This window comes from Acanthamoeba castellanii (assembly GCF_000313135.1).
Source record: "Acanthamoeba castellanii str. Neff unplaced genomic scaffold scf7180000084711, whole genome shotgun sequence".
Lineage (NCBI taxonomy): Eukaryota > Discosea > Longamoebia > Acanthamoebidae > Acanthamoeba > Acanthamoeba castellanii.
In genome coordinates, this window is record NW_004457391.1 from 191,376 (window position 1) to 207,316 (window position 15,941).

The 15,941-nt window shown below is 58.4% G+C and overlaps 8 protein-coding genes across 8 annotated transcripts in view; all 8 read right to left on the bottom strand.

Moving 5' to 3' along the window:
• The window catches only part of ACA1_378120 (uncharacterized protein), a gene marked incomplete at both ends in the record, with an annotated part of 961 nt that extends 269 nt beyond the window's left edge, over positions 1-692 (bottom strand). The window contains one exon of the mRNA XM_004337659.1: positions 14-692. Within this exon, the coding sequence (XP_004337707.1) occupies positions 14-692 (679 nt within the window). The remainder of the gene's footprint in view (positions 1-13) is intronic.
• Positions 693-1,132: 440 nt separating this feature from the next.
• On the bottom strand, positions 1,133-3,094 carry ACA1_378130 (uncharacterized protein; the record flags this gene model as incomplete). The annotated part of the gene is made up of 5 exons (XM_004337660.1): positions 1,133-1,195; positions 1,288-2,061; positions 2,180-2,266; positions 2,416-2,452; positions 2,499-3,094. 5 exons carry the CDS (start codon positions 3,092-3,094, stop codon positions 1,133-1,135), a joined length of 1,557 nt encoding a protein of 518 aa, XP_004337708.1.
• A 674-nt stretch (positions 3,095-3,768) lies between these two features.
• Positions 3,769-4,871, bottom strand: ACA1_378140 (uncharacterized protein; the record flags this gene model as incomplete). The annotated part of the gene is made up of 5 exons (XM_004337661.1): positions 3,769-3,792; positions 3,873-3,919; positions 3,989-4,126; positions 4,218-4,349; positions 4,433-4,871. 5 exons carry the CDS (start codon positions 4,869-4,871, stop codon positions 3,769-3,771), a joined length of 780 nt encoding a protein of 259 aa, XP_004337709.1.
• An 816-nt stretch (positions 4,872-5,687) lies between these two features.
• ACA1_378150 (uncharacterized protein) lies at positions 5,688-6,975 on the bottom strand (the record flags this gene model as incomplete). The annotated part of the gene is made up of 5 exons (XM_004337662.1): positions 5,688-5,890; positions 5,991-6,125; positions 6,213-6,331; positions 6,490-6,780; positions 6,878-6,975. 5 exons carry the CDS (start codon positions 6,973-6,975, stop codon positions 5,688-5,690), a joined length of 846 nt encoding a protein of 281 aa, XP_004337710.1.
• Positions 6,976-7,389: 414 nt separating this feature from the next.
• On the bottom strand, positions 7,390-8,636 carry ACA1_378160 (Ubiquitin carboxylterminal hydrolase, family 1; the record flags this gene model as incomplete). Its single annotated transcript, XM_004337663.1, has 6 exons — positions 7,390-7,488; positions 7,573-7,838; positions 7,948-8,036; positions 8,181-8,277; positions 8,393-8,495; positions 8,565-8,636. The coding sequence occupies 6 exons, from the start codon at positions 8,634-8,636 to the stop codon at positions 7,390-7,392; spliced, it is 726 nt and encodes a 241-aa protein (XP_004337711.1).
• Positions 8,637-8,801: 165 nt separating this feature from the next.
• On the bottom strand, positions 8,802-10,546 carry ACA1_378170 (slime mold cyclic amp receptor protein; the record flags this gene model as incomplete). Its single annotated transcript, XM_004337664.1, has 9 exons — positions 8,802-8,914; positions 9,043-9,100; positions 9,189-9,306; positions 9,392-9,530; positions 9,615-9,740; positions 9,802-9,910; positions 10,005-10,096; positions 10,184-10,250; positions 10,370-10,546. 9 exons carry the CDS (start codon positions 10,544-10,546, stop codon positions 8,802-8,804), a joined length of 999 nt encoding a protein of 332 aa, XP_004337712.1.
• Positions 10,547-10,827: 281 nt separating this feature from the next.
• ACA1_378180 (diacylglycerol kinase catalytic domain containing protein) lies at positions 10,828-13,533 on the bottom strand (the record flags this gene model as incomplete). The annotated part of the gene is made up of 8 exons (XM_004337665.1): positions 10,828-11,174; positions 11,245-11,391; positions 11,495-11,646; positions 11,729-11,816; positions 11,886-11,967; positions 12,063-12,200; positions 12,288-12,402; positions 12,569-13,533. The coding sequence occupies 8 exons, from the start codon at positions 13,531-13,533 to the stop codon at positions 10,828-10,830; spliced, it is 2,034 nt and encodes a 677-aa protein (XP_004337713.1).
• A 431-nt stretch (positions 13,534-13,964) lies between these two features.
• On the bottom strand, positions 13,965-15,273 carry ACA1_378190 (uncharacterized protein; the record flags this gene model as incomplete). The annotated part of the gene is made up of 5 exons (XM_004337666.1): positions 13,965-14,001; positions 14,081-14,747; positions 14,830-14,994; positions 15,094-15,185; positions 15,257-15,273. 5 exons carry the CDS (start codon positions 15,271-15,273, stop codon positions 13,965-13,967), a joined length of 978 nt encoding a protein of 325 aa, XP_004337714.1.
• Between the last annotated feature and the right edge of the window lie 668 nt (positions 15,274-15,941).

The following is a 15,941-nucleotide window of genomic DNA, read 5'->3' on the forward strand; positions in this document are numbered from 1 at the left end:
TAGAAGGTGGGACGTTGCGCATCGTTGGCGGCCGCGGCGCCAAACTGGAGCCGATCGCCCAGGCCGAGCTCGAACGGCACGCGTAGCACGATGGACCTTCGATTGAGCGACGATCGACGCAGCAGCCACGAGCGCACCTTGCATCGGTTGAGGGCTCGCTCAGCGCATTCGCGTTCGTACTGGAGCCGTCGCATGAAGACGGCGTCGGCGTCGGCACCGGCCGGAGGCACGAACTCCTTGAAGTGCTGGTAGAGATCTTCGGGCAGGACGAACGCATCGACCAGATCCTGCAGCTTTCGATCGTGCCGCCGTTCCTTCTTCATCTTGAGCCACATGTTGAAGAGCTGCGGCTTCTCGACGTCCTCCAGTCGTGCTCGCTTGGCATCGTTCAGCTGCTGCTTTTGGTGCTGCTCTTCACCATCGCTGCTGCTGCTTCCGCTTCCGCTGCCCACCTTCTCTCGCTTCCTCTTCAGCTGCTGCGACGAAGGGAATGGCCACATCATCGATGCACCTCCATCCGTCGTCTCTCCGTCCTCGTCATCGCCCTCAATCAACTCTACAACATTTACAAGCTCCCCCGCGTCATCTCCATCTGCGAAGCTGTCTCCATCATCGTCCACAATCCATTCGATCTGGCAGCCGGGCACGGCCGCCTCGAGCTGCCTTCGTTCCAGAATGGAGCAGATGTTCATTGTGTAGCGTGTATGATGTGGAGAGATGGTGGGGAGAGGTTGGCAGTCGGCAGATAGCGAACTGGCGCGCTACAGAGGAGATGCACTAATTCTCGGAAAATCGCAGAGAGATGGATGACGTTCGCGCTACCACGGCGACAGTGGGGTGAGGGCACTTTATACCGGGAAGAGTACGGAAGATTCGAAGAAGGAGGCGAAGCGGGCTGCCCGAAGATGCCGAGGAGAGAGGTGGTGGGCGAGCAGAAGCAGAGCGACAGAAGAAGAACGTGCCTTCAAAAAGCGCGGAACGTCCCTGACCGTCCCTCGCGGTAAACAAATTCACCAAATTTGAATTATCGTCGTTGGTCAAGAAATGCGTTTCCTCTAATTTTCTGGAAGCGCGTTTTATTTGCTGGTCTGGTTCACGGGCGGGAGGGAATGAAGGTCACTGTCGGGTCGAATCACTGCAGGCCCATCAGCTCGAGGAACGCATCGACCGGCAGAGCACGGTCGAACAACGCCTCCTGTGTCGCGCCACACGACAGTGTGTGAGATGACGACTGACGTGCCACACTAAACATTCGAAAGGACACATATCACGTTGGTTGGTTCATACCGCTTGTTGCGGCTGATCGTGGGAGCCTGTCGTGTTGGTCGTGGTTGTGGTAGTCGCTGGCTGGTCGTGGTCCATCTTCACGCTCGCCTCCTTGTCGAGTCCCCTTTCCGTTTCCGTGCCCTGGGTAGCTCTCTTGTCTTCGCCTTTGTTCCCGACGGCTTCGGCGTAGTAGTGGTCCATTCGCGGCTCCTCCGCGTCGCTCTCGCTCGCCTTCTCGAGCTTCACCTCCCGTAGCACCAACCCGTCGGGAACGGCGCCGCGATCACCACCACCCTTCGCCCCATCTCCACTTGTGCTGTTCTCCGTTCGTCTTCGCTTCGTCTTTCGCTCGGCCCCCTCCTCCTCCTCCTCCTCCTCAGCTTCATCGTTGCTCGACGAGTCATCAACTCCCTGATCGCATTCATCCTCTGTTTCTTCGTCCTCCGTCTCTTCTTCATCGACACCCTCTTCGTCCTCCTCTTTTTCCTCCTCCTCCTCCTCCTCCTCATCTTTCTCCTCTTTCTTGAGGTCTTCGAGGCGTTCGTGCTTGATCTCGTGCTCGTGCTCTCGGTCGTGCTGCGCGTCGTTGTCACTGTCGGTCGGCTCGGTCTTGACCCGCTTGCCGAGGAGCCGCTGCTGGCGCGCGTTCGGTTGATCCCTCTCGCCGGTGGCCGCCGAATCGGTCGTCGTTGGCCGACTGGCTCCTCCTCTCACCTTCGTCCTCGTCCTCGGCTGCTTCGTATTTGCCTCCAGCTGGGTCCTTGCCGCTTCCAGCACCCGCGTGTCGTTCTCCCTCTGCCGACCGAAGCAGCGTTAGCCCAGCGGAAGGAGGTAGTAGTCGAGGTGTGTGTCGTGTCGTTGGTCGTGTCGTGTCGTGTCGTGTCGTGTCGTGCGTGTCGTGGGGATTTAAGACCTCTGCCTCGGTGGCGTAGGATCGCGCGAGCCTGTGCCGGGTCCCCTCCAGGTGGCTCACGAAGGGCTTGATGTTGTTGCAACTCAACTTACACAGCGTACAGTAGAATACCGCGACTAAACACCACCCAACCGAGAGACACGACACGCGCGGACACACGCAACGCGACCCACGCGACACACGCTCGTCAGTGAGGCAGAGCCACAGATGACAGACGATGGCAGCTGCGAGCGTACATGGATGCGGGGCTCTCCGCGGCGGAACAGTTGGACCCTGCCCCGAGGGCGCTACAGGCGACGGCGACCGAGTGCGAGACGACCGAGTCGGCGAGCAGGAGGGAGGGAGCGGCGGCCGCGCAGCAATCGGCGGCGGCGAGTGCGGCGGCAGCGGCGGAAGAGGAGGAGGCTGTTGTTGCTGATGGTGCTGCTGCTTCTTCTGCTTGCGGAACGCGCCGTACGGCGTCTGGGTCGTCGGCGAGGGCTGGCGCCGTGGCGACGGTACTTTCTTCGCAGCCTGGTGGGTCTGCTGCTGCTGCTGCTGCTTCTGCTTCTGCTGTTCAAGCTGCTGGGTCTGCTGCTGGGTCTGTTGGGTCTGCTGCTGCTTCTGCTTCTGCTTCTGCTCGAGCTGCTGGCACAGCTGGCGGTGGAGCCGGATCGCCGTGGGAGACACGGGCTGCGTGGCTAGGCGGCCCTGCGGCTGAGGTTGGTGGTGTGACTGATGAGGCGCCTGAGGCTGGTGGTGTCGATGGGCCAGGTCGTTGAGCGCGGCGATCTTGTGTAGGGCTCGCTCCTGCAGGGACGTCGACGCCGCGGCCACGTGGATGTAGTGGCTCGTCGAGTGCGTTGGCGGCGGTGGTTGATGTTGGTGCTGATGTTGGTGTTGATGTTGGTGGGCTGCGGCAGCGAACACCAGCATGTTGAGCGGCTGTACAGGGTGTTGGTGGCGGAGGTGGCGCTGCGTGATGAAGATGGTGTTGCGGTGGTGGCGGTAGTGGTGCTTGTCGATGGTGGTGCAACTGCTGCGGCCAAGCCGCCGCCGGTGGTGGTTGGTAGTGGCGGGATTGAGGCGGCGGTTGGTAGTACCCATGAAGCGGGACCGGCGGCGGTGGAGCCGCAGAGGAGGAAGATGGAAGGGGTCCCATCTCGCGACGTGCAAACTGCTGGTGCATCTCGGCCAATTTGTGTAATTTGGAGGACATCGGCTGATGCGGGAGGGGTGCAGCAGATGGAGTCGAGTAGGGTCCGGGAGGGGGGCCGTTCCACGCCGGCGGGCCAGACTGTGGCTGCATACTACCTCCCCACATGACCTACACCCAGCCTTCAAGGACGTCCAACCTACAATCCCTTTTTGTGCGGTGTTGTTTTCTTTTATCATTTATTTTTTCATCCGCATTCCATTCATAACCCAAATAATTCATACTCCAGTTTTCGCTGCATTGCAACGGCCAAGGCTTGGCCCAATCGCTGGTCAGTTACAAAACTCGGTGACCAGTATACGGTCGTCCCCTCTGTTGCAGACCGGGCCATTGTTGGACTGGTACCTGTGACAGTGTGTTGATGTCAGTGTACAGTCGAAATCGGTGGTGAACTCTAGAGGCAAGTGCGCACCAGCAGCTGGTGACGTGAGTGAAGAGGAAGATGAGCGAGCTCCTGTAGAAGCTGTTGGTCGACGTAACACGGCGTGCGCTGCGCACCAGCTGGCAATCGCACGCACAGTAGTCGCCTTGCAGAGTGCCGAAGACTGCGAACGCGAGGAAACAAGGTTTGTTTAACACCATGTTGGCTCCGCGGTGTACGTGTGTGTACGTACGGGCGGAGCAGCTGAAGTCAGATCCAGCGGGCAGGATGCGCTCGTAGTCGTAATTGGTGGTGCAGAAGTCGTGCACGGCGCAGGCCATATCGAGCTGGTCCCTCGCAGGGCATTGGCGCAGACAGGAGGTTGTTAGACCTGCTCCCGGGGTCCACCACGGGCGTCAGTCATTGCACACGGCACGCACGCACGACACGACACGGCACGCACGATACACAGAGTGCATCACCTTGGTTGTAATTGCACTGAGAGCACTTTTGGCCGTTGCAGCAATCGCGAGTGCCGCCGTGGCCTGAGCCGCACCAGTTACCGAACTCAGCCAGCCCAAAGAAGTTATTGAGGATCTGTCGCTTCGATCGCTCTGTTAATGGCGGAGTGAGTACTTGAGTACTTGTGTGCGTGTGCGGTGGTGCGTGTGCGGTGGTGCGTGTGCGATCATCATACGGTAGCTGGGCATGATTTCGATGAGGTCCTGCAGCAGTTTGATGTTGTCGGCGTCCCACGAGAACCTGACGTACAGCGAGCTGTTCATCCCGCGCAGAAACGGACAATCGCACGTCTGGCCGTTCACGAACGAATGGCACGAGCTCGCCGCCGCCGCCGCCGCACTCACGTTGCCACCACCGCCGTTCGTTGCTGCTGCAGTGCCGTCCAACGGCGGACAGTCATCGGCGGCGTAGAAGCAGAGATCGAGCCGGTTGCGGTCCGATTCGTTGATGCTGAGCCGGATCGAGCCCTGCTGCGTGCGGTAGCACTGCGGGATGAGGGCCAGCGGCCCCAGCGCCACGTCCGTGCAGTTGGCATCGCGGCAGACGGTCTCGTAGATCTGGGCGTGGGCCAGCGGCACCAGTGCGCCGCAGTATGCCAGCGCCACCAGCATCATCGCCAGCAGACACGAGGAAGAAGAAGCCATGAATTATGGTGGTAGGGTGTGGTGTAGTGGTGTGTTGGTGTCGCGTTACGTTGCGTTGTGATCAGAGGACCCGTGAGTGAGTGGCGCCATTTGTGTGGATCACTAACACGTTTGGCTGAAGAGGCAGTTCGGCCATCTTTTCTGTTGGTTCCCTGTCGGTTGCCTGTTGTTGCAATGTGTTCCTATCCTCCTTCCTTGTGCGTTGACACAAGTGAAGTGAACCTGGTCTTCAGCCCCGAGACAAACTCGCCGAAGCAGTCGAAAGCCGCCGACGCCACAACGATCATCGCCTCCACACAGCACGACACACGCAACATGACACACGCAAGACGACAAGAGCAATGGTGGTGCCGTGCAGGTTTTGTGAAGGCAGCCTTAGCTGCTATTGTTGTTCTGAGGGTAGACTGCGGGTTGGGTTTGTCGCTGCAGCGCGCTGCGCAGCTGCTCGCTTGCGGTCCTGCTCGATCTCGGCCCAAAGCTTTGCGTCTTCTCGTTCCTGTGATAAAGATGAATCCTTTTAGATGCAACTGAAAATGAATTGAATCGAATTAATTGAACGTACTCTCGCCTCCCGCATAAACTGCTCGGCAAAGTACATCCCGACGAAGCCGCCCACCACGCTGCCCGCCAGCCCAACGTACACAATATTCGTGAACGGTGGCAGCCTCATCTCCAAAGCTACAAAAACAAAATAAAAATAAATTAAAAAAATGTAAAAAAGCAGCAAACGAAAAGCACCAAGTTGGTTCAAGATATCTTCAATATATTATGGTTGTGCGATGGCCATCAGCAGAACTCGGTAACGAGGATTCGATCGTCTCCCTTGGTGTTGCATACGGGACCGCTGGTCGAATTGTACCAGCAGTTGGTGATGTGGGTGAAGGTGAAGATCAGAGCGCTCCTGTAGAAGTCGTTGGAGTCGATGTCACGAGCAGTCTCCACAAGCTGACAATCGCACTCGCAGTACCCCGACTTTTGGATCCCAAAGACTGTGTGTGCCGAAGAGATCAGGTCAGTACTCGAGTGACTCTCATTCCAGGGTGAGCGTTGCGTGCTGCGCGCGTCATGTGGTCATCATGTGGTGCGTACGTGATGAGCACTCAAAGTCCTCATCAGGGAACAGCTCCTCGTAGTCGTTGGCGCCGTAGCAGAAATCGTGGACGGCACACGCGAAATCGAGGTCGTCTTCCGCCGGGCATTGGTCCAGGCAATCCATGGTCAAGCCTACACACAACACATGTGTGAGTTCACGATTTCTATATAAACACACACAATGGGGCGAAGAGTGTAGTTTAAGTAGGTTGTCCGTACCGATGGTGTCGTTGCAGGCCGAGCAGACCTCGTCGTCACAGCAGTCGTTGGTGCCGCCGTGGCCAGGACCGCACCAGTTGCCAAACTCAGTGAGTCCAAAGAAGTTGTTGAAGAGCTGCCTGCGTGAGCGATCTGTGGGGTGTGCGGTGTGCGTGTTGGGTGTGCGGTGTGCGTGTTGGGTGTGCGTGTTGGGTGTGCGTGTGCGTGTGCGTGTGCGGTCTTAGCAAGACGGGGAAGGGAATTAAAGTTGAAGGCTGGCGTACGGAAGTGGGGGAACATGTCGATGATGTCGATCAGCAACTCGATCGTGGCGGGGTCCCACTCGAACACCACGGAGAGCGAGTCGCTGAGTCCCCTGAAGAATGGACAGTCGCAGGGCTCGCCGTTGACGAACATGTGACAAGTGTCGACACTCGTTTCATTACAGTCCTCGGACAGGTAGAAGCAGAGGTCGAGGACGTCGGGATCGGACTCGTTGATGTTGAGGCGCACCGAGCCCTGCGGCGTCCGATAGCATTGCGGAATCAGGGCCAGCGGTCCCAGCGCAATGTCCGTGCAGTTGGCATCCCTGCCAAGCGGGGGAAAAAAACTCAGTCCTTGTGTGCGTGTGCGGCGTGTGCGTGTGCGTGTGCGGTTGAGTGTGAGTGTTGTGCGGGGGTTGGTACCTGCAGATGCTCTCGAAGATCTGGCCGTGGGTGGGCGCGGCGAACCAGGCGATGAGGGCCACCACGAGCAGCCCTGCACTAAGGAATCGAGCTTTCATGTCGCGTTGATGTTGATGATGTGAAGTGTGAAGCTGTGTGTATGGAGAGGATGGATTCGTATCGTGTAGTGAAAGAGATGGAACTGATGGTCGAGGCCAGCGTGAGGTTGCCCCATTTATACTTCCGACCGGAAGCCAGTTCATGTGGGTTTTCTGTCGGTTCCTACTTCCTTGCCGTCGGACCAAGATGGAAGTGGTTCCGTGGGCTGGCGACCCACAAGGAAGAACGAGAAAGGGACCGAACACGCCCAGAAAAGCAGAGAACCCAGCGATGACCCGGGTCTGCGCCAGGGCCAGGACAACAGCGTACGCCTATTGGTTGGATTAAACTGACCTCCCTTTTTCAGCCTTAAAATACCTTTTTTGTCTGAGCGGGTGAACGCGGGCAAGGCCTGGTAACCAGCTGCTTCCAGTCTAGTCGTCCTCGGACAGCTGGGTAAGTGCGATCACGGAGAAGAGCTTCTCCTCCTTGTTCTTCTCCAGCCACTCTGACTTGATGATCTTCGCGCAGTCCTGTTATTCGCCGCCGTGTAGGTCAGCGTCAGAGACTCCACGTGGCCCACTGAAGAGTGAACACAGAAAGTGTGAAGGCCGAACCTTGAGGAAGGTCTCCTGGCTGGTGGCGCCCCTGTCGGTGGGCTGAGCGCGCATGCCGTCCAGGCTCCACACGTGGTTGTCGACGTTGAGGAAGCTGATGAAGTGGAAGTCGACGCGGTCGCCCTCGCCGGGCGCCTCGGTCTGGCCCTGCTGCGCGAACCCGTCGTGGATCTTCCTGATCTCCTCGTCAAAGGCCAGAAGGTCGCCTCTCTCCTCGGGCGTCTTGTCCTTGGTCTTGTCAATGAAGTTCTGCAGGGCACCCGAGCCTAAGAAACCACACACACAACACACAACCGCACACGCAGAGCTCGATGGTCAGCTCCTGGAGTTCGGCTGTTTACAATGGGCGGGCGGGCTGGAGAGCGAGCTGGGTACCCAGGATGGGGAAACCGGACTTGGCGAGGTTGGCCAGGGAGTGAATCACGCCGATGGTGCCACAGGCGTTGCCCAGAGAGCGCACTTGCCTACGAGATGGGGGCAGAGCAACAACACCGATTGTTAGCTAACACGCAAGTAAAATAAATGTACGATAAAATATATATTGTATAAGTATGATGGTTATTTCTAGAATATAAATATAATATAATAATAATAATGTTTAACGGTACCGCAGGAAGTAGACGGGGATGGCTGCGCTCTCGTCAGCGGGGAGCTTCCTGGCCTCGGCGTCCTCCTTGGACGGGAACAGGAACAGCAGCGCGATCACTACACACGCACCCCAAAAGTAATCAAAAAGATGAAATTGGGCCGGGTTGGTGAAGAGAAGAGGGCAGTGAACGGCGTGTAGCGCAAGTGGGCAAGTAGGGCACGAGCACGCTACCTGGCGCGGTGAACATGGGGGTCTGTGCATCCAGCACCTCATCGTCGAGGCCCCAGATGTCCGTGAAGGACCACTCGGGCGAGGCACCCAAACCGTGCGCCAGCTGCAAGATTAGGGGGGGGGGCACAAGTAAGCCAGCCAATTCCTCGAGATGTGAGTGCTCGCGGCGTACCTTGGTGAGCACGTCAGGATTGCTCTCCAGGGGCAACCAAACCGGGGCCTTCTGTTCCTGCTGCTCTGCCATTATCGATGCGTTGATGTGTTTTGTGATTATAATTCTACTTTTTTACTTTATTTGCAGTTTTACACTCACGCAGCTCGTGCGCTGAAGGCTTTTCTCTGAAGCTCCCTCCACACACAAGCCCCCAAGCCCACCGAATTTGTGAAGCACAATGCAACTGAAGCTTAGCTAGTTCAATGTGGGGTTGTTGATGGAGTGTGGTGAGGACATCAATGGCTGTTTTTCCTCGCCCCACGTTGGTGGGGAAGCTCTGACGCCACGGCCCAAGCCCGGGCTGTCTCCTGAATATGCCAGAGCCACTGCATACACGTGTGCGCGTGTGGTCGGGCGTGTGCGCGTTGTATCGCGCAGTGAGTCACCACAGTCACAAGCGACAGCATCGCGGGGGGGGGAGGGAAGAAGCACGCACTCCCTTCCGTGGCCAAGTCTCCATGGCGGGGCTGTCTTCGCATGCCACGATAGATATCCTGCGCAGGGAAAGAAGGGAGGTGGTGTGGGCCATGGTGCACGCATTGCCAATGATGAGGGAGATCAATTGAGATCACACGTGTGTACCTTGTGCGCCTGGGAGGTGAAGAGGTAGATCAGGGTGTTGGTGATCCCCTGGAGTGGCACGAAGAAGCACTCCAAGTAGGTCACCGCGAACACCGAGTGCCCGGTCGCCTCCAATATTCTTGGGGAGGTGAGGGTGAGGGTGAGGTACACACACGCCATCACCGCACACGCACACGCACACGCACACGGAGGGCGAGGAGTACCGGTTGGTAGTGGCGGGGATCCAGAAGATGATGAAGGCCAACGGGTAGAGCAGGAGGCGTTGCGAACTCTTCGCTTGCTGGGAGTACACCGACCCTGACGCGATCTCCGTCAAGCGCGCAAACTTGACCTGCTGGGCGCCTAGCTCCCGCACCAGAATCAACACCATTCATTTGCTGGCGTATCAGTGCAGTGTGCGGCGTGTGCGGCGTGTGAGTGCCGTACCTCGTCGCATGTGCGAGAAAATGGCGTAGTAGAGGCCAATGATTGCGGCGATGACAAACCAGACCCACATGTAGTACCATATAAACCGGGCGTACTTGGGATTCTCAGCGATCCAGCACCAACCCACTGCCACATGTATGAGTCGGAGGCGCTGGTGTCGTGTCGTGTGGCATGAGCGAAAATATACCAGAGTTGTCGTAGTGGATGCCTCCCGGGTTGTCGAGCGGAAGCAGGGCGAGGAGGAACGTGGGAGGTAGCCAGATCAGGTGAATCGCGACCTCCATTCTTCGTGTGATCTTTTTCATTAATTAAAAAAAAACGTTAACAACGTCAGCACCACGCAACACACGGCCGTGGGGGGAACGCGTTCATGCCGTGTGCGGCGCGTACCTTGGTTCCTCGCACCACCTGCATGTAGAGCACAAAGGCGATCACGAGCGCGTAGTACACAGTGCCGCTGCCGCCAAACTGCACCAGCGCCCCTACAAGCACCGCGCAATGCGAATGCGGTTCGTGTTGGTCGGTGTGCGGCTCACCCATCGTGAGCCGATGTGTAGGGTCCAGGGTACCTTGGATGTTGCACGGCACCTCCGACAGCGGCTCCAGCCACAGGAACACGGGCAGAGCCCCAGCGACCTTGTCATTTACAATTTATTAATATCATTTTTAAAATAACTATTAAATTAATATAAATTATAAAATAATTTAGTTTCTTATTTTTGTTGGTTTGGGGTTGATAAGGGAGGAGTGGGTACGAAGGAGCAGGAGACGGTGAGGTCGGAGAAGGCGAGGCAGAGGATGACGCGCCAGTAGCTCTTGCGCCACTTGCCCAGCAGGAAGGCCGAGGTGACGAGGAACAGCACGCTCACGATCGAGATCATGCTCCCGATGGCCACCGTCCCCATCAGCGCCTCCGTCTCCCTCTCATCCATGCTCAGTCACGCGTTGGCCAAATCTTTTTGACCAGATTTGTTGCAATTTGTTTCGTGTGGCCGCGCACTCACAACAAAAGGCTCTTCGGCATTGGCGGAGCAGCTTCTTCCTTTTCCTTTTCTTCACCACACCATTCCCAGTTCGACAAAAAAAGAACGAAGACGAAGCGAAAACGAAACGCAAAGAAAGCGAATGATAGGACCAATGTGATTTGTACAAAGTGCGGTTGTGTGCAGGTGCGAGTGAGTGATGAGTGTGATAGTGTGGAGGCAGCAATCGATTAGACGCTGCCGGTGAGCATGTAGACGAGGAAGCCGCCGAAGGAGAACTTGCTGCTCTGTTCCCAGGTGGGCTTTGCCGGCGTCCTTCGCCGCTTGGCGATCCGCTTGCTGCCGATCCGCACCTTGGTGGTCTGCTTCTTCTTCTTCTCTCGTCGCTCCTTGTCCCGCTTTTCCTTGTCCTCCTCCTTGTCGTCGCTCTCGGGACTGCGGAGGATGGAGATGGAGCCCCACCGGGTGATGGAGACCTCGCACGGGGCCTTCTGCCACTCGGGCTCGCCATCGATGTTGATGGCCACGTCGTCCAATATGCGCAGCTTGAGCGTGCTGCCCTGTCCCAACCGATAACCTGCGCAAGAGCGAATGTAAATTTATGAGTCACTCATGTGTCGTGTCGTTGGTCGTGTCGTGCGCCGCACCTTTGGACACGTTGGTGCGGACGGTCGCTTCGTGGTCGAGTCCGCCGATGCCCACCACTTCGACCGTGCGGTCGCTCATGGAAGGCGTACTCCACAAGATGGGATACCCGGCAGAATTGTCTGCTTCCTGTGCCGTTCCCCAGATATCTGTTGTTGTTGTTGTTGTGTGTGTGTGTGTGTGTGTGTGTGTGTGGCGTGCGTTGCTTAGCGATCAAGCACTCTCTGCCCTTACTGGGATAAGTAGGCGTACCTAGGCCGGCCTGGTAGCAGGTGAAGTTGAGAACCACGAAAGTGCGCAGGTCCTTGGGCAGAGTGATGGGATCGTCGTCGACCTCGGCCATGACGCAGCTGTGGAGGTCCGTCATTCCATTGACCGCCGGCCCGGGCACAGAACACAGGTAGCTGGCCGCGACAATAGAAAACGCACGAACGTCAGCACTCACCACTTACATTACCTAAATTGCAGTAATCCTAAACCACGTACAAGAGCTTGTTGAGGAGCTGGGCCTTGAAGAGCCACGGGTGCTTCTTTCTGGTGTTGTCGAAGCCCAGGGCCACATGGGCATCGAAGCCTACTCGAAAGAAGGAAGGTGAGTGAGGCCGCCCCGATGAGTAGCGAAGAGGAGGGGATCCGGTCGTACCGACGTTGAAGTAGTTGAACATGTACTGCACCGTGCGCCTGCTCTCGGAGAACTCACCGGTCACTTCATTCTGAGGCCTAATCTCCACCCGCCATCTGTTGAAGATGTCCAGCCGAGAAGTGAGCATGTGCGTGTCGTGCGTGTCGTGTGCCGTGGTGTGCCGTGTGGAATGCGTACATGTCGAGTGGAGAGGGCTCGGCCTGCTGATAGAGGTCGAAGGTTTCGATGGACGCTTTCCTCGTCCGGCTCAAAACCACCGCCCCAACCGAATTCGCGCGCCAGATCGTTGCCGGTGCCCATGGGAAGGGTGGCCAGCTGGTGTCGTGGTGCGTGGTGCGTCAGCGAGAGTGATACAGAAAGCCGTTTTAACCTGAGAATTGGGGGGAATGGGAGATGAGCTACCGTGGGCATGGGCTGGAACTTCATCTTGATGAGCGCATTGATTATCGAGCTGTAGGTGCCATCCCCTCCGCCCACTACGATGCACAGGTTCTCCTCGCCCCTGAACTGTTCGAGACTGCCGTGGCCATGAGTGATACAACGACGTTGTGTGTTGTGTGTGTGCATGTGTAAGGTGCCCTGTTGTTTGTGGTGTGTGCCTGTGTGCGTGTGTGTGTGCGCGCGCGCGTGTGGCGTGTGTGTGTGTGTGTGAATCGTTGATGGAGAGTGAGCGTAAGGTGTACCAGTCCTCGAGGTCGTCCAGCTCGACCAGGTCGAACACGCGATCCTCGCCGAGCTCTTCGGTGAGCAGCTCGAGGGCGTCTTCGCCCTTCTGCGCGCCGCTCTTGGTGTTGACAAAGGCCACGAAGCTCTTCTTGGCCTTCTTCTTCTTCTTCCTGTCCTTCTCCCTCACGTCCGCGTGACACGCCTCAAATGAAACCGTCGACGTCGACGATGACGACGACTTCGACAACGTTGGCACAGCTGCCGGAGGCGTCGACGTTCGCACGGGATCGCGCAGGAGGGAGACGCCAATGGGCTTCAGTGCCCTCTTTACCTGGGCGTGCGTGTCGTACGTTGGCGAAGAAATGGAGGAAGACGAAGACGAAGACGAAGCAGGCGGTGCTCGAGTGGTCTGGCTGAAGGTCTGGTAGTTCTTCCTGGCGGCGGCGGTGGCGACGACGGGAGCTGCGGCGTTCGGTCGCGTTCGGGTCTCCGCCGTGTCGGGCGACGAGGTGCACGCGGCCGAGGCGAAGGCTGACGAGGACTGCGAGGTGAGCTTAACGTCTGCGATCTGCCTCCGATCCTTCTCGCCGGCGGCGTAGAAGGTGTCGCTGTCGTCGCGACGGTGCCGACGTACGCTGTCGTCCAGGCTGCCGCGCCGGCCCGTGCGTGGATAGCCGCCCATGGCCCGCTCCTCGTCCAGCTTCTGCTGCTGGGCCAGGCTCTGCTTGAGCAGGCCTGGCCGCGTGGGCGAGCCCGCGGCATCCTCTGAGTCGGAGCTCGCGCCTCTCTTGGTGTTGTCGCTGCTGAAGAGGGACACCTTGCGGAAGGATGCGCCGGTCGATTGCCGCAGGGGCGAGGAGGAGAGGAGAGGCGAGGCCGAGAAGGTACCGAATGAGGTGGGAATGTGGCCGCTTGGCGACGTGGATGGAGGCGAGCTCTGATGCGCGGCGCTGGAGATGACGTAGTCGCCGTACGTGTCCATTTTGTAGAGAGAGATGGAGATGGAGATGAAGTGTGGGTGGGAAGAAGCAAGAGGTAAAAACGAACAAGAAGAGGAGAGAAAGATCTTTTATGGCATGTTAGAGGTCGTACCCACCAGGCTCTGCGCGCGTTCAAAGTTGAAGTGTTCGTGTCAAGAATCTAAACGCATTCGAGCGAAATTTGGGAAGAATCGAATCTTCTTTTCCTCCAGCCGGCCAAAACTACGCTCGAGCTGCCACCTCGAAATGTGCAGCCCGCCCAGAAGTAGCGATGCCATCTTCCAACACTCGCCAGCACATTGTCTTCTTCTTCTGTGTTCATTTGATTTACAGCTGTTGCAGCACTGAACTCCGGTGGGCAGCAGCGTCGTCATTGGGCGGAGGGGTGTTGCGGCTCGGTCAACGTGAGCGGTGGCCACCACAGGGTCCATCATCACATCTTTACGACTTCGCCATCGATGATCAGGCCCCTGCAACATCCCCGGGGGTCCTCCCGGTGTGTGAGTCCCTACTAAAGAGGTGGGGAGGAGGGTGGGCTGTGGTCCGTACCATTCGCCGAGCTTGACGACCCAGGTGATCTTCTTGCCCTCCGTGGCCATGCGGGCGTACTTGCTCGCCTTGTTCTTGTTCTGCTCGATGAAGGTCACCCCCTCGATCCGCACGAAGCGGCACCCGGCACGCCCGACCACTACCGCATGCCGCCGCCCCAGGGCCTCCACCTCGCCCACGCCCTTGTCATGCAGGGCCTCGTGGATGCGCATCAGGTCGTCCGTTGACAGCGACAGCTCCTTCATCGTCGACGTCAAGAACACGTGCGCTTCGCCCGACGCGGCAGTGGTGCTGCCGCCGGCGGTCTTGGCCCAGTGCTCGAGCTGCTGGTCGCCGGCCTCGCGGTAGAGAATGCCTACCATGGTCTCGTGGATCGACGCGATGCTGGCCAGGGTGAGGTACTCGCCGCCGGTGCGCTCCGCCATCTCCCGCCAAAACCTCGTTCTAGGGCCGCGCGACGCTGGCTTGCCGCCGGCGTGGACGCTGTAGATGGTGACGCCGTCGGCCTTGAGTTGGTCGACCTCGGCGCGCCAGTCGAGCCGCCGCGTGTTGCCGGGGAAATCCGGTGTGTGGGGCAGGTCGTCGCCGATCATCACCAGCGCCTTGGTGCTGCCGGGGCGCCACGAAAACTGGCGGCTCTGCCATAGGGCCAGCTCGTAGCACTCGCCTGTGTGGTGCGTGTGGAGCCTACTGCATGAGTGCCGCCGGGCCACACCTCAGCCGCGGCTTGGCGGGGGGGGGGGGCGAACCTTCGTCGTCGCCGCCCAAGGACCCGTGAGTGTTGCGGATGAACGAGCACAGCGCGTGCCGGTCGCTGGTGAAATCGAGCTCGCGGGTCACGTAGCACTCGTGACCGCCCATCCACACGCCGGTGGCGCAGTAGTCGCCGTGCGCGATCAGCCCGATCCGTATGTCTGATCACAGACAGACCGACCGACCGACCGACCAACAGAGAACAGCACTATAAGAACAAAGCCAACAACTCGCTAGCAAAGGCGGCTTTCAGAGCGTACTCGGAACATCTCGCAGGAGCTCCTCCACAATCTGCTCCACCTTGGTCTTCACCTCGCCCACATAGTGGTACATGGACCCGGTCGTGTCGAAGCTGCAACCGGCAAAAGAAATAAGAAGGATGAAGAACGGGAGAAGTAAGAAGATGTCAAGTTTTAGGCGCACCTGAATACCAGGTCCATCATCAGCTCGTTGCCCTTCTTCACCAACGGTGTCACAGCGCTGGGCAGAATTGTTAGTGCGCGTGTGGGTGTGGCTGCGCGATGAGTTTGGGGTTGCATGTCCGTACGTCTTCGTAGGGACGGTCGGCTTCGCGCACGAACAGGGGCTGTGCGCTGGAGTGGCTTTGTCGTAGAGCGACTTGGCGCGTTGGTGTGCCCCTCCAGGCGCGGGACTCCGCTTGCGCTTTATGGTGCAGTTCAAGGGCTGCACCATCCACGGCAGCGTTTAGGCCCGCCGCTAAGAAGAAGAAGAAGAGCGGCCTAGAGGGGCAAGCCAGTGGGCGCGTACCATCTGCAGGAACAGGTCAAAAGCTGATGAGGTCGAAGAGCACGTCGGCGGCTCAGTGGCCCGAATCGGAGTGTTGATGGTTGACGACCCTGCGGGAGCGGAAGAAGACGATGACAAAGATGACGCTGGCATGCTTCTGATAAGCTCGTCCTGCTGTTGAATGCCTGCAACGCTGTCCGCCGCCGGCTCCTCTTCCCCTTCCCCTTCCGGAACGAGGATCGATTCGTCGCCCTCTGGCATCCAATCCCCCTCGTCGTCGTCGTCGTCATCCTCCCCAGTCGAGCGCTTCCTCCGCTTTCGCCCATGGTCGTCGTCACTGTCAACATCCGATTCTGCGCTC